This window comes from Fukomys damarensis, unplaced genomic scaffold (genome assembly GCF_012274545.1).
Source record: "Fukomys damarensis isolate Sample0158 unplaced genomic scaffold, DMR_v1.0_HiC HiC_scaffold_25, whole genome shotgun sequence".
NCBI classification, from domain to species: domain Eukaryota; kingdom Metazoa; phylum Chordata; class Mammalia; order Rodentia; family Bathyergidae; genus Fukomys; species Fukomys damarensis.
The window spans coordinates 12,216,771-12,240,099 of record NW_022900937.1 but is presented as its reverse complement, the minus strand read 5'-3'; the positions used below and the strand labels follow the sequence as shown (position 1 = coordinate 12,240,099).

At 35.8% G+C, this 23,329-nt stretch overlaps 1 protein-coding gene across 3 annotated transcripts; it reads left to right on the top strand.

Moving 5' to 3' along the window:
• Positions 1-5,770: 5,770 nt before the first annotated feature.
• On the top strand, positions 5,771-20,590 carry Bnip2 (BCL2 interacting protein 2). 3 transcript variants are annotated; one of them, XM_033756134.1, is made up of 11 exons: positions 5,791-5,920; positions 6,672-6,739; positions 8,363-8,374; positions 8,459-8,539; positions 10,311-10,487; positions 12,367-12,469; positions 13,181-13,312; positions 14,828-14,914; positions 15,024-15,122; positions 15,843-15,878; positions 18,552-20,590. In XM_033756134.1, the coding sequence occupies exons 1-11, from the start codon at positions 5,871-5,873 to the stop codon at positions 18,601-18,603; spliced, it is 897 nt and encodes a 298-aa protein (XP_033612025.1). In that variant the 5' UTR covers positions 5,791-5,870; the 3' UTR covers positions 18,604-20,590. The 3 variants fall into 3 exon arrangements, with proteins under 3 accessions (XP_019065715.1, XP_010639539.1, XP_033612025.1); XM_019210170.2 differs by having other exon boundaries at positions 5,771-5,920; positions 8,363-8,539; XM_010641237.3 differs by lacking the exon at positions 15,843-15,878 and having other exon boundaries at positions 5,771-5,920; positions 8,363-8,539.
• Positions 20,591-23,329: the final 2,739 nt, after the last annotated feature.

The following is a 23,329-nucleotide window of genomic DNA, read 5'->3' as shown; positions in this document are numbered from 1 at the left end:
TTCCCGCTTCCCGGATCCACGCCCTGCGCGGCTCCCCGCCCTGGGCCCCGCGGTGTCTGCGTTTGCCGGCCTTGCCCTCTCCCTTCCGCCCTCGGTGGTTGCGCCAGGGACAGAGCCTTCCTTCCTCCTCCGCGACCCCGCCACCCTGGCCTGGGTGCGGTGACAGGCACGCTGGTTCCGTGTTTATAACCAGCGTCTGTCCTGGGACAGAACAAAGACACTTGGCTTCTGGCGAGCCTCATACCCCAGGGGATAGACACGCAAACAGAAGTAATCACGGCTGTGATAGATCTTCCCGAGCCAGCCAAACTAAATAGAGGGTGTGTGCGCGAAAAGCCGAGTCCCTGCGCGCTTTCAACAGCCATACCTGGCAAAAGGGTTTGGATTTCCTGGGTGCATCTGTTGCCCCGGAGTAATAGGAATTCAGTTAAACCAGAAATCTTTAGGTCTTTCATCACGTTGCTTCGAAAGGTCCTTTGTCAGTCTGGCCTAGGACCTCTTTAGAAGGTACAGCTTTTGATGTGTTCATCAAAGTAGTCACGGTGCCTCCCTGTAGCCAGTAGAATAAAGTGTGTGATTACCCTTTAATGTATCGCCTTTTTAAACCTTGTCTTTTCTTTCCAGTTAGAATCTTTTTCCTGATGCTTGAGTTCTTATTTTCAACTAGGCGTACTCTTTTCTTTTTTTTCTTTTTTTATTTTTTTTCCCCCGGTACCGGGGATTGAACTCTGGTCCTTGGCGTTTGCAAGGCGGGCCACCGAACCGCTGAGCTAAATCCCCGGCCCATTTCTAATGTTTTATAGAAATTACTGCAATTGTAGAACAAATTATGTAATATGTGAATGGATAAGGTTTTTCCTTTTTTCAGTTGTAATTGAAATTACCTGATTAAGTTACCCTGAAAAGTAGTTGGGTTGGGGGGGGGTGTTGTTTGTCACCTTGCACATTTACTCTTACTCCTTGTCATATTACATTTTCCTCTAAATCCTCTGTTCTTCATAATCTCTAGTGCAGTGCAGTAGTGTTGGTTTTAGACCGGAAGTACAGCAGACTGCCCTATGCAGTGGTGGAACTTGATCTAGATTATCATAAATCAGTATTTTTGTGGCCTAGACATTACTGGACCTTTGAAGCCAAATGTAACCAACTCTGGCATTGTAGACTTTCTTTGTATAAAGTTGCCAGTAATCTGGAGACAAGTTTAGAAACAGTTCTGGTCTCACCCTGGGAACCAGGATGTGATGTTATTTGCCTCCTATGTAAATAAAAATGGAGATAATAACACCAGGGTGGTTTGTGTTTTGTTTTGCTTGGCTTTTGTTTTGTCTTCTTTTTTTCTTCCTCGGTACCAAGATCAAACTCTTGTACCAAGATCTTGCTCTTGTGAGGCAGGCACGGCACCACTGAGTTTAATACCCAGCTGTTTTTGTTTTTGAGGTATTTTCTGGCTATATAGTTCAGGCTGTCCTCGAATCAACAGCAATCCTCCTGCCTCAGCCTCCAGAGTGCTCAGAATACAGGTGTGTGCCACCACACCTGACAACACCTGTGTTTTCTGCCTCGTAAACTTGTTAGATAAAATACGTGAGATGATGGGTATAAAAGTGGTCAGTAAATACAAAACACTCTTTGGAACGGTAATTTTTTGTTCATTTTGTCTGGAGTAATGCCTGTAGGAGTGATAAGGGAGGAAAGCATCTGAGAAAGAAAATACATATATCTAGATGCGGTAAATTAGCCTTCGCTGGCACTGGATCGAAAAGTATCTTGTAAATTTATACATTAAAAAGCAAGCCAGGTGTGGTGGCGCATGCCTGTGATCCTGGCACTTGGGAGGCTGAGGCAGGAGGGTTGTCACAAGGCCAGCCTGCACTATATGGCAAGACTCTGTCTCAAAAAAAAAAATAAAAAGCAGAATAAATCATATTCTCAAGCTATAATTTTATATCATAACTAATATAAGCAACTGTTTAACACCGCGTTAGAGACCAAGGGTTATTAGACTCTAATCATTTTAAAGTTTTCAGATCATCTCCACTGCGTTCTTTGTACTGATAATAAATGTAGCTTTTGCCTCACCAGTAAGCACACCAGTAAGCCCAGCACACAAGAGCCCGAGGCAGGAAGATTGCCTCAAGTTGGAGGCTAGCCTGGGCTACATAAGACTTTAAAGGCCAGACTAAACTACAAAGCAAGACCCTGTAAAATGTAGCTTTTGTAGGTGTCATAATTGTTCTGTGCTTATTTTTATAATTTTGAGGGAGATCAGCACCATTCTTATTTTTCTTGTTTTGTGTTAATATTTTTGTTTTTTGTCTTTTGTTTTTTTTATTTTTTGTATGGGGGCTGAACCTTACACTTGTGAGGCAGGCAGTGGAACCACTGAGCTAAATCCCCAGCCCACTGTGTTAATATTTTTGATATAATACATAGTAACAACCCTCATAAACCTACATAATATTACCTTGAAAGGAGTAAAGTACAGATCTGGGAGGAGTGTTTTGTGATATTCACAAACATATAAACTGTTCATTAAAAGGTGAACATAAATAATTTTTTTCATAAATAATTTTAGAATAAAACCTTTTTGTTTAAATGGGCAAGTGATAATTTGCCTGTTTTCCTGTTCCAACCATAATTGATTTCAGCATAGGTGGTTATTACTTGCACCAGATTAGCAGCAGTGTTAAATTGCATAATAGTAAAATTTTAAGGTATAGTTTAGACAGTTCTAAATATCAGCTTAATACTTAATTTTTGCTTATTTTCCTAAACTACATATAGATATTGCTTTCATCTCAACTGGATGCGCCACACCTCCCCTCAGGAGGAATTCCATTACTTCCTTGATTTTTTTTTTTTTCTTTTTTTTTTTTTTTGTACCAGGGATCAAACTTGGGCCATTGTGTTTGCGAGGCAGGCAGCAGAACCTCTGAACCAAATCCCTGGCCCTTTCCTTGATTTTTAACTTCTCTGAGGTTAGGGACTTTGGAATTCATCATCACCTCCAGAGGTAACGGGCATTAGAAAGGATTTGAATGCCACCACTACCACCAGTCTATTGAGAAATTGCATTATTTCTGTTGCTTTTTATTATTTTAACAAATAGCATAACAAAGTGTTACTTCCCCATTCTGATTTTTTGTAAATTTGTGAACAAAAAAATGGGAAATGGCTACAGCTAACTTGAGTCAGCAATGTCCTGATTTCCTTCAAAATGATTTGCCCTTATAAACTCCTTTCTTGTTTGTTTCCTGTTCTTACAGCTTGGTGATAAAGTGCTTCCAGGATCAGTACTCTCAGTCATTTAAATTGTTTTAATCTACTAGTGTACTCACCACCCCCAAAGTTCTTGATGAAATGAAGTTAACCTATTTATATTTTCTTCTGTCTAACTGGTGTGATTATCCCTTAAACTAAGTATCTGTGACAATACACTGGATTGTATTAACATTACAAGACTCAGTATGTTATAGTAAAAGTTGGATAAGTAGGCTAAGAGCTGAAGGACTTGAGCTTTTAATATCTGAATGACTAGTTATCAGATGATAAACTTGTTCAATTGGTAAAGCAGCTAAAAGGCAAGATTTGGCTTCTGGAATTTTATAAGAGAAATATTTTCTCTTACAGATGAATAGCCTTACCAACAGAAATTTATATAGCATATAGGTAGATTCCCAGAAAATATTTTCATTGTATTTTTTGAAGGTAAAACATAATCCTACTTATGTAGTTTAACAGGCAAAATAAATCCAAGAGGTTGTGTAAATTATCCAGCATTATACTTTGCAGTTAATTTAGTAATTGCAGGCCTTGGGAATTCATTGGTTGCAACTTTAGGTCACTGCTTTTATTTTTGCAATGTTATGTGTTTTTTCTGGTTACTTGAGGTATTTGAAAATAATATCTAGAACATCTTGACGCTTTTTCAATACCAAATAGAAAGAGGAGATGATAGGGGAAGCTTTTCTGATTATTGAATGTGTAGAAATACACTTACTTTAGAACAGAGTCTTGAGAAAACTGAACGTTGAGAAGTATAGTGAATTAAAATCTGAAAGAGACTGTCCATTTTCAACTGCTAGCACTTCAGCATAATTCTAGAGTAGTCATTACAATATTATGCACATATTTGATCTTGTTGACTATAATCCTGGTCAAATAGGAATTGTTTGGTAAATTAGGTCACCCCTCCATGGTTGCTGTCAGAAAGTAGTCTATAGAGTAACTAGTAAAGATGTGTTAAAGTAGAGGTTGTAAGAAACAGAAATTGCTATAAAGTCCAGATTGTTTTAAGTGTTTTCACTAATTTTTCAAAATTTCCTGGCTCACTTTTCTCAGAGAGTTGAAAATACCTTACTCCTATATATAAACAAACTAGCTTTTCAAAGCAAATATTTTGCTTTGAGAAACAATCAGTATCTTCCATGTTTTTCTGTTCTATTGAGTGGCTCTGCAAAAATTTAAATCTTTTGGGAGTGAAATCATTCCTTGAATATAAGTAAACATTCATGGTGGGAGGAGAGCCTTCCCCATCTCAATGAAGATGTGAATTTAGTTTACCTTGTGAAATGTAGCACTTTAGCAAAATTCCCATTCTATGTTGATCTAGAACATAATGCTTTTTTTCTTGCTTTTTTTTTTTTTTTTGGTATGACTCTCTTTGTCCTTTGAGTACTGTAATATCATAGCAGATGGGACACCCATAAATATGGTCACAACATTGTTTGTTGTTTTTTGTTGTTGTTATTGTTGCTGTTGTTGTTGTTTTGATACAAGGGATTCAACTCAACCTTGAATTTGCGAGGCAGGCGTGGTGCCATTGAGCTAAATCCCTGGCCCACCACTGTTTTAGAAGACCAGTTGATATGAATATAAATGTGGGTATCATTTTAAGTTACTTATAAAAGTATTTATAAGCTTTTAGAGATCAAATAGTGAAAAGACACTTTGCATGAAAATAGTAAAGACTTGCTACAATATGTCATTGTCCCTGTACCACCTTCCTTCCTCTCCTCTGGTGTCACCCACTTATAACATTTAGTATTGTTAGTGATGTTTTATGGCTCTGAAGAAATATGTGTTGCTCTTATTTTTTAATAACTTTATCTGTTGACTCTAAATGAGCTAAATACTCATTTATACTGCTTGCCTCTATATTGGTCACTATTTTTGTGATACTGTTCACCATTTGATCTTTATGATTTCTTCTATTTCCTCAACCAAAGGAAATGTCTAAGAAAGACTCTTCTCTTTGTAAAATAAGGATATTGCCACTTATATCCTTCCTTTTAACCACCTTTAAAATTTGACTCAAGCGTGTAAATGTTACTAGTGTTCAGATTCTAGAATAACCTCTATCCAACAGAATATTTATTTTTTTGTGTAGCCCATAATATGGAATACATTTTAAATAACAGCCAGAATGAATGTATGTGTACGTATTCAACTGAAGTCAAATATTCTTACAGGCCTTTGGTTTTTTTGTTTTGTTTGTTTTGTTTTGTTTTTTTTTGGTACTGGGGATCAAACTCCTTGTGCTTGCAAGGCAGTTGCTGGAACCACTGAGCTAAATCCCCGGCCCTCTGAAGACAAATATTCTTACTTAACAATATTCTTACTACAAACAGTACTCTACTATATTTTGTACTTTGGCAATTTTCTGTTCTAATTCTTTAAAAGAAAATTTCAACTCCTTAAATTGGTTTCATGACCAGATCCCTGAACTAAAGCAGTGGAGGTATTAACTAAGGTGTATTATTGCACCTTGTTACCGTGGAAGTTGTGTTACTGTGGTCTTTCTTTCCTCACAGGCCGTTGGCTCTCTGGATTATCAGGAGTTTGTAGTTGACATTGAATCCAGCCTGAGGATGGAAGGTGTGGAACTGAAAGAAGAATGGCAAGATGAAGATTTTCCAAGGTGAACAGTGCTTTTCAGTGAAAACAGATTTAGAACAAAACTTCAGAATTTATTGAGATACTGGGCTTTGTAAAGTGATCATTTGGTACTAGGAAATGAAAATTCCAACAGTTTGCTTCTCTTGTATCTTACTTTCCGAGGAAATATGTTTATAATCCATAGTTTTTCATATTTGTTTTGATGATTTAAATTTCAAATTTTTTGTTGTACACAGTGTTTTAATATGGCATTTTTAAAAATTAGGGCTGAAAGACTTCTAGAATAGTCTTTTGTTGTTTCTAAGACATTTTAAATTGTGTTGGGGTTTTTTCCTGAGAAAAAAATGTAGTTAATAAATAAACAAGGATCTTCTCTATTATCTGGCCAGCCACTTTGCCACTTCTACAAAGGCCAGTTTATATTTAAATGCTGCTTTCATGATCATGGTCAGAAGATTTGGAAATTAGAATATGAACAGCTATTGGCAGAGCTGTTTCACGTAGCACATGATGAGAGCAATATAGAAATGCTGAACTCAGTTACAAATAAAATTAAGCTGCCCCATGCAATGCAACATATATCAGTTTTATGTGACTTACATGTCAGCTCTGACAGTCCAAAGCTTTTTTCTTTAGAAGTAATTTGTAAGTTATTAAAGCTTAAAGAATACTTCCTCACTCCATTTTCCACATAATTGTTTCTGTAAGTTGTATTTTTCGTAGACCTTTGAACTTCAGATATACATATATTTGAGTATGTATATGTCTTTTAGACCTTTACCAGAAGATGATAGTATTGAAGCAGATATACTCGGTGTACCTGGACCAGAGAACCAGCCTGGTAAGAACTTCATGTTTTCATTTTCAGAGGACTTTGTGCTAATTTTTAGCATACGGTATTTTTTTTTTTAATCCCAAAACAAAGAACAAGAACGCCATCATAGGAGTAAAGAATAAATTGACCATGTAGAGAAGCAGTTTTGGAGTGCTTGAGAAATTTTAACTTTTCCAAAACAAACCCTTGATTTTTGGAAATTTATACAGGAAATGGGAGTAGATCCTTTTTAGTAGTAAGTTGTGATTGTAAAGTCAGCCTCTATTGTTTAAAAAAAAAACATTGGTACCTCTTTGATCTTGTGTCAGCATCACACAGCTGAAGCGATCAAAATCCAAATTTTATAAATTAATGCTTTGGGGCTATCGTGACTTTTCTCATGATAGCCTATCTTATGTTCTCCAGGGCATATTTTAGCTTGTTTTTTCCTCTTTTACTTGGCCCATGCTTGCTCTGCAGAGCCAGTTTCTCCCTCCCTCTTCACTTTTGCTTTTTCAAAGAAACTTTGCTACCATTTTTTGCTTGTTTCATCCACTTCTTTGTTTGAGAGGAGAACCTGGACTCCAATTCCAGGAGGAGACATAAGCAGCACCAAACCCAGTCACGTTTATTTGGTGAACCACTTCGAGAAGGAGCTATCCCATAACATTATTTGGTGTAGCCAGCCGGGAGACCAGGTTTTTATTTCTTCAACTCAGCCATGAGCCACAGCACCCCAAGGTAGTTAGAGAGCACGTACTACCCAGTAGGTAGGGTCTCCAGCCCCTTCTGTTTTGGAGGAGCTCTACGAGACAGTCCCCCATTCCCTCGGCACCCAATGAGGAATTACGGGGATATGTGTCTCTCGGCTGGGACTGAGACAGCAGACTAGGGGACGGCAGACCTGGCTGGGGAAGGGGCTGCTTGCCTGTTAATTGTAAGATCCTGCAACCCATACACAGAACAGTTCCCAAAGCTCTGCACGTGGACTTCTTGAAAGAATTTGAGCCGGTGAAGGTGGACTAGACCTGAGTTCAGCCTGAGACGTAAGATCCCAGCACCACCTCTCAGGACCTGCCATGTAGAAGCTCTCGTAGGTTTCCTCAGGATTTGGATAGCATGAAAGTACACAGACACCGTGAAAAGCTTGCTGTCAAGGCTTTCCTCATGTTAGCCCATCCTTTGTTCTCCAGGATGTACTTTTGTCTTGCTTTTTTCCTCTTTTACTCAACCCAAGTTGTTCTGCAGTGCCAGTTTCTCTTTCTTCACTTTTGCCTTTTCAAATAATCTTTGCTATCTTTTTTTTTTAAGCTTTGGAATTTTGTTTCTGTTTTTCTTAAATGAAATGACTAAAGTGTTTATCTTATTCAACTTGAACATCTAAAGCAGTGGTGGCAAACCTATGGCACGCATATGCCATGGTGGACATGCAAAGACCCCTTTGTTGGCACACCAGCCAAGTTGCCCTAGCATCGCCCCAACAGCTGAGCATCAGATAACCACACATGGGGGCATGCACGTGCTTGTAAAGGAGTAGCAGCACCAGGCAGTGACGTCGTGAGCAGTTTGGGTACTTGACCTCTAAATGGTTTGCCATGACTGATCTAAAGCATTCCTATAATAAATTCTTTCTTTGTTTCCTAATTCCAGACTCACCAGAAGGTAATGGAAATAAAGTGAGAAAGAAATTAATGGCTCCAGACATTAGCCTGACTCTGGATCCTAGCGATGGCTCTGTGTTGTCAGATGACTTGGATGAAAGTGGGGAGATCAACTTAGATGGCTTGGACACACCATCGGAGAATAGTAATGAATTTGAGTGGGAAGGTAACTGTGCCACTGTTCTCACCTGACTTGTTCGTGAATGTTCGTCTTTGTACACATATGTGCTTTTACAATGGCATTCTCTTCAGGAGAATGAAGATAACTGGTAAACCTGAAAACTTGTTAGTGAAGCCTGCTAAACTCAGTGTTTTAAAATATTTTGTTATTTGAAAAGTTCATAGACTTGTGTTACTGAGATACAAAATTGTGCAAACACTTGAATATTCATTCTCTGCTTTGACAAAGTTTTTTTAGTGTTTTTTGTTTTTTAACAATGTAATAAAATAATGTTTTCTCCTTAAATTCCTTTAAAAAATAAGGGCTGGTAATTATAGCATGCTTTTTTTCAGTTGGTGAAGTAAGTAGAAAACTTTTCAGCAGATATAACATAGGAAATGTGCTAAAAGAAGTTGAGGATTTGCAGAGAGGGAGTTCTGAAGAAGTTTTGGGGATGATTTTTAAGTATGTTTGTCCAGTAGTACTCTACTTTGTGAAATTACCTACTTGAATTAATGTATACACTTAGCCTCCATACCTTATATTTGTTTTAATTTGGAATTCAAAGGAACTGGCATATATTTGGTTTTTGCATGCTTTCTTGAATTTATGTCATTGCTGTCTATGATCTTTTCATATAATTGTTAATTATATATAGATAGATAGATAGATACACACACACAGACACACACACACACACACACACACACCATATTTAAAATGATCTTCCCTTCAAAGGCATATATAGCTTTAGGTATTTTATCTTCAGTGAAGAGTGGTATGTTATATCTTTTGTTCCTTTTTTCCTTCCCCATTTTGCTGATTCAGTAAGCAGTCCAGTAATAAGCAATATATTATAAAGATACTGAAATAGTTTTCTGCCTATGTGTTTTGTCTCTTTCTCTAATGCTGCTGTAGTCATTTCCTGGAAGGATATTTTCCGTTAACAGCTTTGTCTTGGAAACAACTAACACGCAGTAGGTTCCCCTTCCCCCATCTTTTGGTAAGGACTATGATACTGAAATCTTGAAAATCATTACTTCTTTAAAAATCAACTAAATTGCAATCTTTAAACATAAATTACACCTAATCATTGGTGCTTATTCTTTGGCTAATATTAATTTAAATAGACTTTGCATGTATTCTCGAGAATATACATATATTTCTGCTTCATAAAACTGATTACATGAAAAATGAGCACTAAGTCGTTAACCACTTTCTACCTGGTATTTAAATGTTGGTCATTTACATTCTCAAAACAGTTGGCACTCAGGTAGTTACCTGAAGTAAATTGTAGTAGTAACTATCATGAGCAGTGATGTTCATGCAATCTAGAAAGCCGTTGTAGAACCATTGTAAGATTGCGATGGCTTTATAAACTATCTTCTCTGAATTTTTGGAGGTAAATTACACTGGGATTAGATGCTTTGTTGAATTGGGCGATAAAGGAAGTTTCCAGAAAATGACTTCCGAAGACATATAATGGCCTTATATTAAGACTAAGCCTTTTATTATGAAAGAGATATTTCAAATTCTACTAATGATATAATGAAAATTCTCCAAATAGCCGGGCACACTGGCCTGTTTCTGTGGTCCCAGCTACTTGGGATCACTTGAGCCCAGGAGTTTGAGGCCAGCCTGGGCAACAAAGTATGACCCTTCCTCAAAAAAATAGAAGAAGGAAACAAGAAGCATAATCTAGATAGTAAAGTGGTTAACAAGAAATTTGATTTTTATTGTATAACAATTTGAACTCAAAGACCGTTTATTTTGACAGATGATCTTCCAAAACCCAAGACTACTGAAGTCATCAGGAGAGGCTCAGTTACTGAGTACACAGCGGCAGAGGAGCAAGAAGATGGGCGACGCTGGCGCATGTTCAGGATTGGGGAACAGGACCACCGGGTTGATATGAAGGCAATCGAACCCTATAAAAAAGTCATCAGCCATGGAGGTAAGAGTGACAAAAGATTGTTCAGATTTTTTTAATGCGCCATCCAAAATCTAGATTTTAGAAAATATCCCTAGAGATGTTAACGTAATTCTGAAAGAACAATAAACATGTCATTTTAGGGACATAGTTTGAGGTAAGAGAATAAAACCTACACATAAAAACTGTTACCATATTCAGTCAGTAAATTCAGAAAGCGAATGAGTGCAGAGAAACATGTTCCCCCGCACACACCCTAAGATGGGAGTTTACCCTCTCCCCTTTTTGTGCGTTTATAATTTATATACAGTGAAATAGTCTGATTTTAAGTGTGTAGTTCAATGAATTTTGATCCACCTGTATAACCACAAGTGCTCATATTTATAACCCACACTCCTAAATATATAGAACATTTTCATTGTTCCAGAAATTTTTCTAGCATTTCTATCCAGTAAATAACCACTGTCCTCATGTCTACCCAAATGATTAGTTTTGCCTCTTCAGAATTTTGTTTAGGGTCACATATATTCACTCTTGTACTGCTTTTTGTTCATCATATTTTTAGAGTTCATGCATATTGTTGGATTTATTCATAGTTTATTCCTACTGATGAATACCCCACTGCATTTGCATATCCTTTCTCTTTCTTACGGGCATGTAAGTTGTTTCCAGTTTGGACTATCATGATAAAACTTTTATGAACGTTCCTATACAAGTCTTTTCTTGAATATTAGTGAAACTTGGACTTTTTAAACTGTAATGCTAACTTACCTTAAAACACTGAACAAATAAATTATTTAGCTTTAGTAGAAAACTTAATTCCACATTTTTATGGAGCACCTGCAAATTTGTGGGGTACACAAAAATAACAAAGTTTAGTTCTTGCCCTCAGGAAATTTGTAAGTCAAATAGATATGCCATGAAAGTACAAATCATAAATCCTGCTAATCCAACTGTACCAAATACAGGCGTTTACCTAGGCACTGTGTAAATGGTGCCAGGATGTTATTGGTAGTCAGAGTACAATTTGCTTTGTAGAATGTGTCATATTCCCTTAAATGCTCCCAACCCTGGGCAGAGGAGCACAGGTTGAGGAGCTTGCTTTTTTCCCCCTCATTTTCACTTAATTTACACTCTGCCAGCTGCATTCTTTTGCTTATTTCTACAGTCTTCATTCATCTGAAAGCAATCGCTTGAATATTTGCAGTTACATTCTTCTGCCTAATTTAACCTTATTCAGATGAAGAAAACAGGATAATCTGGTTCAAGAAGTCCACAGACACATATTAATTCATCTGGTTCACAGAAATGAAGTTGTGAGACCTGCCTTATGCTTTAAACCCAGTCTCTTTGTGAAGTAACACTTTATTTTTCTTATTGGAAAATAATCAGTACATCTTAGCCTATTGGATTATCATACTTAATATGTTTTGTGACTGAGGAATTAAAAATTTATTAAAGGCCTAGGGATGTAGCTCAGTGGCACCGTGCCTTTCTGGCCAGCACAAGGTCCTGGAAAAGAAAAAATGAAGATTCTAATGTTCTTGAAATGTTCAGATCTTTTCAATAAGCATGTACATAATAAAACATACACATTAGTTTTTCACCACTAATTATGTCAGAAATGTGATCTAGATTTTAATATACTAAATTATACAAAATGTTAGGCATTGTTGAATATAAAGCTATCTTTTAAAAAGCACCCTTTAACCATAAGTTGCATAAGAATTTTATTTTACCTATGTATTGTTTCTACTTGGATTATATCACTATATTTGTCTAGTTGCTAAAATATGGCCAGCTTTTTAACTACACAAATTAAAGTTTTCTGTCAGCCATACAGATGCACTGTAGACTATCGTCACAATCATGCGAGTGATTTGATCTTTTATTTCTTTTTCAGGCTATTACGGGGATGGATTAAATGCCATTGTTGTGTTCGCTGTCTGTTTTATGCCAGAGAGTGGTCAGCCCAACTATAGATACCTGATGGACAATCTCTTTAAGTAAGTGTACTGTAACAAAAATGTTTGGACACTTCTCAGATAATCATATTTCTACTTTAAGGAAGTGAAAGCAAAAATCATAAATCTGGATGGAAAAATCATAAACTCAGTTCTGAATTCTTGTTCTTGCATTATGAAACTATAGTTTTCCAACTCAACAGAAAAATTGGCAGTTTAAAATTAGAACATTTATCTCAGGTTGTCTTTTCCAACTTCCTTGTTTTACATTTGCAGACTTTAAGGAAGTAACTTTCATCTCCAAATTAAGTGGCTAAATTACATTTACCCCTGAAAGCGCAATGTAATGACCTGACATAGTTGTCTTGTTTCCACAGAAGCATTCTGTTTCTCTTGTTACTGCAGTTTTTAAAATCCTTATTGAGGACAATTTTAACCTGCACAAAAGTAAAGAGAAATATATCAAATAATCCATTTGTCACCCACTTCAACAATAACCATTTTATACCTCATTCCCAGTTCTTTCCCTGCTGTATAATTTTGAAACAATTCCCAGACATTATGTCTTTTAATCTATAAACATCTCAGTATGTACCTCAAAGAAATAAATGATCATAATAACTAGCTAATGCAGCTCTAAATTTTTAATTGTTGGTCTCATTGTGGAGGAGAGAAAGGAATTGTGTAATTTGGAAGGTCTAGTTCAGTTCTACATACAGTGGTATTTAAGGCTTAAACTTAATTTGCTTACAGGTATGTTATTGGCACTTTGGAGCTGTTAGTAGCCGAAAACTACATGATAGTTTATTTAAATGGTGCAACAACTCGAAGAAAAATGCCCAGTCTGGGATGGCTCAGGAAGTGCTATCAGCAGATTGATAGAAGGTAACATAATACAGGTTGAAAACTAGACTGAATGATTTTTACAATGTCTATATTAAATTAAATTTTATTTTCAGTTTTACTTAAAGATACCATCTCCACTTCCTTTTTTTTTTTTTTTTTTTGGTGTTTTTTGAGACAGGATCTCACTATGTAGTTGAGACTGAACTGGAACTCACTATGTAGCCCAGGTTGGTCTTGAATTCACAGCGATCCTCCAGCCTCAGCCTCCCCAGTCCTGTGATTACAGGCGTGCGCCACCACACCCGGCTCCCAATTTTCTTAATTTTATGAGTTTCTATTCTCTAAAGGCAGTATTTTAGAATGTTATGAGCAAAATTAGTTTTGATCTGTCTTATAAAAAAATAACTCATTCTTCAAAACAAACTTAGAAGACTGTTCTTTATTTTCCTCATTTATACCATTTGGAGCACTTTCCTACAATTTATATCTTTGGAAAGAATGGGGAACATAGCACACTTTCTGTTAGTTTTTGGGTTTTGCCTGATTTGTAGTGCTTAGCATATTTTATCTTCCTTAAAGATACTAGTTCAGCTCTAATTTTCCTCAGCACAAATCTTTGAAATGTATTCTCATGGGAATTAGATATCTATGCTAATAGAAGGAATTTTAATCTTCCAACTGATTTGATTTTGCCATGGCTAATTCAAAATAGTTTAATCAACTTGGGCCCATTAATAGTTTCTCCGTCATACCTACACTGGACATTAGCTAACTCTTGTGATTAGGGGGAAAAGATGAGAGAGGGAGAGAGAATGTGTGTGTGTGTGTGTGTGTGTGTGTGTGTGTAGATCCATAGTCATTTTATTTGTATGTGAAATGTGTATGATAAATGATTTTATTTTGTTGGTTTTTTTTTTTTTTAAGGAGAGTAGTAGGATAATGCTTTTAATTTTTAATCAAAATTTTAAAGTTTGTTTTGTTTCCTAGGTTTTTTTTTGAAACAGGATCTTACTGTGTAGTTCAGGCTGGCCTTGAACACACTACATAGCGCAGGCTGCCTGGAACTCATGGCAGTCCTGCCTCAGCCTCTAGAGTGCTGAGATTATAGGCATGTGCCACCACACCCAGCTAAAGTTCTTAAGAATGGGTATCAGATATGATTTATGTTGTCTACTTTGGTCATCTCTGCTCCTGACTTTCTGCCAGTATGGTGCCTTTCATAATGTTGAAGAAATTAGCACCAATCTCTCCCTAGTCTTGGAAAGTGTTTACTTCTGTATTGTATTTCCATAATTGACAGCCCTGCAGTTACTGATCTGGGAGACATTTGATAAGGTTGGATGTAGCATAGATGTTACACAAGGAAGCACAATTTAGCCAAAGGAAGCACAATTGATTTTAGAGTAGTAGGAGGCACCATCAGAACTCAGAAACACATATCCTTGTCAGGAGTATCGTGCCTAAGTGGGAACTTCTGGTGACATTTTTCAGTTATTTTGAGCATTAGGGTGTTTGTAGACATGTATACATTTTCTTTTCTTTCTTTAACTCTAGGTTACGGAAAAATCTGAAATCTCTAATCATTGTACATCCCTCTTGGTTTATCAGAACACTTCTGGCTGTTACAAGACCATTTATTAGGTAATTTCCTGGCCCTTGACTTGAAAAAATATTTTTTTCCTTGTATGAATTTCTTATCAGTACTATGAATCAGAAATGTTGAAGCAATTGTCTTTATTTTCTTCCACAGCTCAAAATTCAGCCAAAAAATTAGATATGTTTTTAATTTGGCAGAACTAGCAGAACTTGTTCCCATGGAGTATGTTGGCATACCAGAATGCATCAAACAGTATGTTTTATTTTATTTAATTGTGTTGTGTTAACTATATGTTGATGTGCACGGGGTTGTAGTTTTCAGTATTCACTCTTTCTCACTTCATATAGTATTTGTAACAGCTTTTGAAGAGCGGAAGAAGCCTTTATCCCACATCTTCCCTATAAGTCACCATTTTCTTCAGACTGTCATTTTCTTCAGATTATCAATTTTAAGAACTAGCAGAAATACTTTCTGGTTATGCTTTCATTTCATACTTTTAAAGATTGGTGATTATAGTCAAATGATTTTCTGATTGATCAGTACTAAAGAACATTCTCAACTTGAACATGTTACTCTCCCAATTTGAGTGAACTCATCATGGCATTGAAAAATGATGTTGCCAGAAAAATAAACTTTTGTTTAAAGCAGCCCAACCCTAGTATTCCAGTGACTGGAATTTATTCTGTTTACCAAATTCACTTCCTTCGATCTAACTACTTAAAAGACTTGTTGTAAGGCTATTAACATAATTACCTGAGCCTCACATTGCTATTACTAGGAAAGTTTGTCGTGTATTCCAATATTTTAGACTACTTAGTGTGTCTATGCCACATTTATTAAGTCAATTTTTACTTTCTACATATTATGTTAAATATTTTTGATTTTGCATATAGACTAATGTTTATTTTTAGTGCCTTTATTTAGTTTTTGTTTATCCTCATGTATTTACTGAAATAACTCTTCCCCACCAAGGTATGAAGAAGCAAAGTTTAAAAAGAAACAAAAAAGGTATATGCACACCTTGACTGGGTTGCATCTAGACTAGTCCATTCGCATTGCACAAACTAACTCTTCTTTACTGGTTGGTTAGCCTGTAGACAAAGATGAGAGCATGTGTAAATATAAACATACCCCAGCATCTGAATGTGTGGTGAGCCCAAAACCCCTGGTACCGAGTATAACCTGGAGTCACCTAGTATGATATATGACTATATATAGTGTCAGTTAGGAATTAAAGCCCTCTTTCCTTTCTGTGTCTCTGAATACTGATGGTGAAACCAGAGAAGTTACTAAAAATACTTTTTGAAATACCAAGTGTATTTAAGACCGTTTCACCATTTTCTTTAACTCCCTAAATTGTACTTTTGAAGTGCTTTTTTTTTTTTTTAAAGGAATCAGTTTCCTTCCTTGGGGTTGATGATTATATTTGCAATGCATATATTCTTTGGCTAACCAACATTGATTTCCTTGTATGCTTAAATTAGCTTGCTAACCAGCCAGATTCTACATGTGGTAAAATACCTAAAAGTTCAATGTACCATTTAACACTTAAACACTCTGCTTTCCATTTTAAATTTAATTTTGAACACTTCTGCTTTGAGCATAACTATATCTTGATAGAGAAGATGAAAGGCTAAGGTATGAGGTAGTTATGTATGTAGTAACTAGAAAAGATTTAGATCTACTTTGTTAATAGATATTTGCAATACTGACAGATTAGCAAAATATATTGCAGTGTTTCCCAAGAATTAAGAGTTTTCTATATATTCTTTTGACCATCTAAAATCAACTGTAACTGTTACTGGAACTCTTAATATTGAACACATTTTAGTTCTGTTGGTGAGAATTCAGTAGAGCACGTGACAGAATCATGGCTTTACATTTCTGTGTGACACTATAGTTTAATCAGTACTAACAGAAAGGGAACAAGATTTTAGATCATACAGATGTCTCATTCCTTTCTAGGCATAGCTATGCATTTGCCAGGCAAGTCACTGAAATTAAAATATAATCTGGAATTGCTATTTTGAAGCCAGCTACTTCTTGTATTTCAAAACGAGTTGCCTTTGATAGAAATTTACTATGTCCTTTTTTTTTCAACTTCTTAGTATTCAGTTAACTGTCAAAAATACTTAGGCATTAGGGAAAAAAGTACACCTCGTACTTTTATTTAAATGCATTATTTGAAATCTGTCACTGTTATTTTATCTTGGTTTTTGTTCTTCAAGCCCTTGTCAGTCTGAGAATGATAAAACTTATTTTTTAATGAAATTTAAATATAGAAACATTTTTAATACCAAAATTTCAAGCACCTTGGTGTTAGAGCTTATTTAAAGTGCTATCTCCATGAGGCACAGTGTTCAGGAGGATAGGACTCAGTAGGTATTGAGGTATACAGTTGAAATGTTGCTGATTCAAACAGCTCAGTGCAAGTGTGGCCAGGTAGATATCAGTTTCAGTATTTCAACAGAGTTAAAAAATTATACCAGTTCATTCAGTACCTATGAATATTTCAGATTTGAAAAAATTAGACATGTATTGTTGCATGCCCTATCAGGAGATGTTTGATACCACTATAAAGAACATTTTAAAATGTTGACCTGGCTTTACAACAGGCTGAGACCTTTAGTTCTGATTCATTAATATTAGGTGATCAAGTGATAGATCATAGTAATGGGTGCTGATAATCATAGTAATGGAAACAAGTGTGAAAAGTGAAAAGTATCTTCTTACATTGTACCAAATTATTTTTATGGTTTTGTTTTTGTTTTACTTTTTCAGTATTAGGGATTGAACCCAGGGCTTTTGCACTGAGCTGTATTCCCCACCCTTTTTATTTTTTGAGACAAATTCCCACTAAGTTGCCCAAGCTGGACGCAAACTTGCGATCCTATTGTCTCAGCCTCCCAGAGTGCTATCATTACAGACATGTACCCTCAGGCCTGGCCATATCAGATTGTTTTAATCATTCCCATACATCAGTTACTCCCACCACTACAAATATATTACTAGACTGTTGTATGTTGTCTTTGAAGAAAGACGTGTCTATTATTGTGTGGTAATTGTCTAATTCTTCTAATCCCCAAATTGATAACCTTTCTCTCCATCCGACCACTAATCGATCCAGTGAAATTTTTAATGTATATTTGGATTTTTCTGAATGTTACATTTTCATGGCTTCTTCCAAAATCAATGAAAGGTGTTACCAATAAATTTTGGAGACTAGCTAGATTTCTATAACTATCCATTTTTATTGCTAGATTTACAAAAATATCAATTGATCAGTTGGCGGCTTTCATGACAGTTTGGTATTTCATTTAACAAAATCATTTTGGAGGGAGTTGTTTTTCCTATCCCATTCTCTTAAAACTTGGATTCTTGCTGCAGCTAAGCTGCATGTCATGAACTTTTAAGAAAGTTTATCTGTGTCTGTTTTTGTTTGCATTTTGTAATCTTTAAAGAAACAGTAGTTATGTTTCTTGCCAGTGTCCTCCTACCTTGAAATTCTGTTACCTCTTTTGGTTGGGAAAAATAATACTTGGTAATCTTTTTATTGTGTCTGCTTCTTTGCAAAGCTTTGTTTTTTAACAGAATACTATTTCTATGCTGAAAGTAGTCACTGATTTTAGAAAGACAGTTGTTCAGTTGCTGGTATCTTATTATCTGTTTTTCATTAAGCAGAGTCGATCAAGAGCTGAATGGAAAACAAGATGAACCAAAAAGTGAGCAGTAAGTTTGGCCTCAAGTTCAAACAAGACTGAAGAATGTGCTGATGAAGCCGTGTTCTATTTTACATTCTTGATGCATTTCTTGGCTTGTATTTTTGTGTAATCTGTTACAAAATCTATTTGACTTTGTAGTGGACTTTTGTACAAGGGATTGTTCACTGCTGTTTTGGTTTTTTAAAATCTCTTGAATTTAGCTCTTCAGTGGCTACTTATATTGTACTTACTTTATATTTTCTGTTGCTAAATAGCAGAGAACTACACTTTATGAAAACAATTTTTGCATTTGTTTGTTGAATAATGCATCTTCAGTAAGATATTTATATGCATAAATGGCAAAGGAAAAAAATAATATATATTTTTATGTTTTTAAACAATATTTTTTAATGTATACCTATCTTGTGGAAGAATATGAAGATAAAGAAGACCATGATTTTGTAAAGTGCATGTTAGAATTTGTGTTTTTGTAAATGGTTGAACACATTTCCTAGGTAATTTAAAAAATTAAGTTGCTCTAAGGCAAGAGACAGTTAGACTGGTTCTCATGAATACCCAAAGATAATGTACATAATCTTAAATAGGTTAGTACCGTCCCAGGCTCACTTGACATGTATAGTTCTTTAATCAAAAGTGCAAATACACTTTTTCCTTTTTAAAAACAAGTCCAAAAGCCATTTTTCAGAACTAGAGAATTCTAGAGGCTAGAAATTAGGGTTTGTATATATGTATATTTGGGACATTTTATCTTCTGGCCCAAAGTCAGAACTGTTATAAAAATCTTGGATTTGTTCACTAATGTGAAATAAGCTGTGTGTCCGGGGTCTTGCCCCACTGAATGCGTGAGTGCCATGTAGTATTGCAGAGAATGTGACAAGTTTTCGCTGTCACTCTTCTGTAGAATACAGGGGCTGCTTTTAAAATTCCTCTCACTGTGGGCACTTTACCTAAATACTTCCATGTCAGTTATTTGAACTCAGTGGTAGTTTGGCATAGTAAGATATTGTATGTTTTTAAGTTTCTGTAGAATAGTGTTTGACAAGTCTGTAAATTAGATTAATCCTATAGGTCTTAGAGCCTTATTTTCTTGTACTGTTTGGAACAACATATTTGATAAAAGCATTTAAGCTCCTTATTTGATTTGGTAATTACCTTTACATTGAAATAAATTGTAGTCGTGCCTCCAAACAGAGCTTAATTACCCACAAAATTGTTATAAAACAACTGATTGGTCTAGTAGGGTGTCATGCCTGGAAAGCATAAATACATTTATAAGCTTTCTACCTTCCATATTTGAAGATCATGCTATCCAGCCCATCCTTTAAGTTACTTTAGAAGAGTAACCTAGAATAGCAAAACTAAAATGGATGTGGGCTAAGCTTTCAAGATTTATTCTCTCCTGTACTGAACATATACATACCACTGTCAATTTTTAGTATAGAGTTTCTGTTACAAAAGGGAAATTTCTTTTACTTTTTGTTCTCCCTGGCCATGTGTTGTGCTTAACTTAAATCCAGTCACAGGAGGTGCTGGAGGATTTTTTTGGATGAAATAGTCTTCAGCAGCCTCTCACTTGGATCCTCCAGTTCTAGGCAGATCCTGGACTGATGTCATTACAGTGAACTAGGCAAAAACCACCATCTTAGAAACACTTCGTTTTGAAGAAGGAAACAAAATAACTACTTAGGCATTATGAGGCATTAGGAGGGTTATGATTAGACATGATATTTGTAAAACATTATAGGTAGTCTTGTCTATATGTCTTTATGTTCTTAATACCAGTGGAACTTTTTAATTGGTTGTTTTCTACCATGTTAAGTCCTTAGCTTCTGAGTTTGAAAAGTGTAAAGAGTAATTTAAACTTTTTATTGTACTTTTTAACTTTTACAGTCATTGTTCCTCACCTACATAGAACTTGTTGGAAAGTGATTTCTCTAAATTCTTTCTTTTTTTTTTGTTTTGTTTTGTTTTTTTTTTTGGTACCGGGGATTGAACTCGGGTCCTTGCACTTGCAAGGCAGGCCACCGAACCACTGAGATAAATCCCCATCCCCTTCTAAATTCTTTAAAAAGAGAGGTAGCCTATATATTCTGTTAAAACATTAAAATTCAGAGGAAACAATGGTAACACTTGAGTTACAGTGAAAGGGACAGGCTGTGAATCACTACCTTAAAAGGATCCATGTTTTAATCTACCTTAATGGAATCTGGTATAGGGATATACTCACAATAAATGTTTCATACTGAGAAGATTTAAGATGATAATTGGTAAATTAGAAGAAGAGATTTAAGTTTAGTTGTAATTTGTAACTATGCAGCATTTTCCCTTCTACTTAAATTTCCATTACTGACTGAGGTAAAAATACAAATCTGTTATCTTTTTCCTGGAGTCATGGATCTAAGTAAAATGATTTAATTTGCTCTTTCTGTAACCACATGTGAGTGCCCCTTTTTAGTCAGAAATTTTTCTTCTGAGGTAAGAAAAAATTTGATTGTGTGTTCTACTTAATCATAATCCTAAACAGACACCAAGGAAATGTATGATATCCTCAAGCCTGCCTTTAAGCTTAGTAGTCATTAATTCAGAGGGGATGGAGAAGATGTGAAGAAAGAGTATTCTAAATAGTAGTTGAAAAGAGAAAGAAAACTTTATAAGTGATAACAACTTATCTAAGGTGCCACTGACTACAGGAAGTGGTTCGTGTTATCTAGTGGCACCTTTTCTTGCATCCAGCAAGAACACCTATAGGCTACACACAGTAGGTAAAGAAACCATGGATTAATGGAGAAAAGCCTGATGACACCTATGATGAAAATTTGTGTTTTTCTCTGCTTTCTGTGTCTCTTGGTACAGAAGCAAGTTTGAATAGACTGAATTAAAATTACAGTGCTCAAATGTTTAGGACTGTTGTTTTTTCCTGCTTATCAGTTGGTAAACACTATCTTCCACAAGAGAATTACAGGCTGGTGGTGTAGCTCAGTGGTAGAGCACTTGTCTAGAATGTATGTGCCAGGACCTGGGGGGTTCAAGGCTCTGAATGGCGGGGGGGGGGGAATAGACCTCACTACTTTGTAGCTGCACTGATTACAGTACTGAAATCTGCTGATTGACCAGTAAATAGCCATAGCTAGAGTTTCTTCAAATGCAATTCCAAAATTTAAGAGTAAAGGGTCTACTTGACAGACTTCTTAAGAGGACCATAGCATTACCATTTGGCTATGTGAGTGCTCAGGGAATTCAGAAAAACGATTTAATAGAGAAGTGGCTTTCTAGATTTCTTCAGTTGACAGATACATTAGCATTACAGTGTCTAGTAGAAGAGGCCAGTTTCTTGATGAGTTTAAGACTGTATATATGGTGGCAGTAGCTTCAGCCTTCTTTTTCCCATGTTGTAAGTAGAAAATTGTTTACTTTGCTGAGGTAGAGATGTGCTGATGACAGAGATGACTACATTCTGTTTCTGTTTCGTGCCTGTTTTTCCCCATTTTATATGGGTATGTGTGAAATGGGGCACAAACAAATTCCAGAGGTATAGAGTAAGTAAAAGGAAGTAATGTAAGTTAGGCTTGTTTGGCTATTGAAGAGTTTGTCTTGCCGCAGGGAATAGAATTTGTGTATCTTGAATTGCTAGGAAAGAGTTAAGGAACAGCTGTCTGGAAGGCTGAGTGTGGAGGAAAGTGAGGTTTTACCTGCCCAGTGTTCTGAGGTCCTCTTCCTGAGGTGCTATGTGAATTTAGGATCATCGCCAATGAGGCCCAGTAATTTCTTTCCTTTAAAGTTCTAACTGGCAAGTAAAAATAAAGCAGTATATGGGACAGTAAGGATCAACACTAAAATTTGAATAGAACAGTTTGTTGCAATTAGATGTAACAGATCTTTACATAATGTGTTTTGCAAACTTTAAAATGCTGAGATTCACTGTATGTGAATTTCACAAATCAAGCACCAGATGAAAAATGTTTGCTTTCAAATTAGTAAAAATGATATTAAAATGTTTGTTCAGATAACTCTCAGGTTTTATCTTAACATTCTGCAAAAGGTTATGTTTGCATTTGAAGTTTTTAGGCATTTTTCACATTTAGTTTGACAGAGGAACTTAATAATATCATCTATTTTAATGTTCCTTTTTAATGGTTGCTTAATGGTTACACAAACCTACCTAGTAAATGTTGGTGGTATTTGGGCCATGGACTTGCACAGCCCTTGGGACACAGTTCACATAAAACACAATTCAAAGTATCAGTGCACTTTGATGTATGTTTCAGAAATATGTTCTTTACAAGTTCACATGCTGTCACTTGGAAAAACTGTGAGCTTTCTGTGATATTAGAATGATGCTGACTAGTACTGTCGTTTCATTGTGAAATTAAATTTTGATGTCTGTGTGCAACATGTTGATGAGGTCTCTAAGAAAGTGTTGGTCATGATTTACAATGTAGGAGATGTAATATTTTCTTTTCCTTTGACCTTTTAGGAATACAGTAACTTGTGTCTTTGTTGCACATAGCTTTGCAACGTTAATGAATTTAAATAAATTAATTGGAAAGTTTATATTTGCCTCATTTTATCACATTTTTTTCATTATGCTACAGATCTTTACACTGAATTATCTAATAAGCCTTTCAAATAATTTCAGGCCTTTAGTGTTCTTTATACTCTGGGTGCTTCCTATTCTGTGGGGATGGGGTGAACAGTTCTGTGATGATATTTACCATTGTTTAAACTGTAGTCAAACGA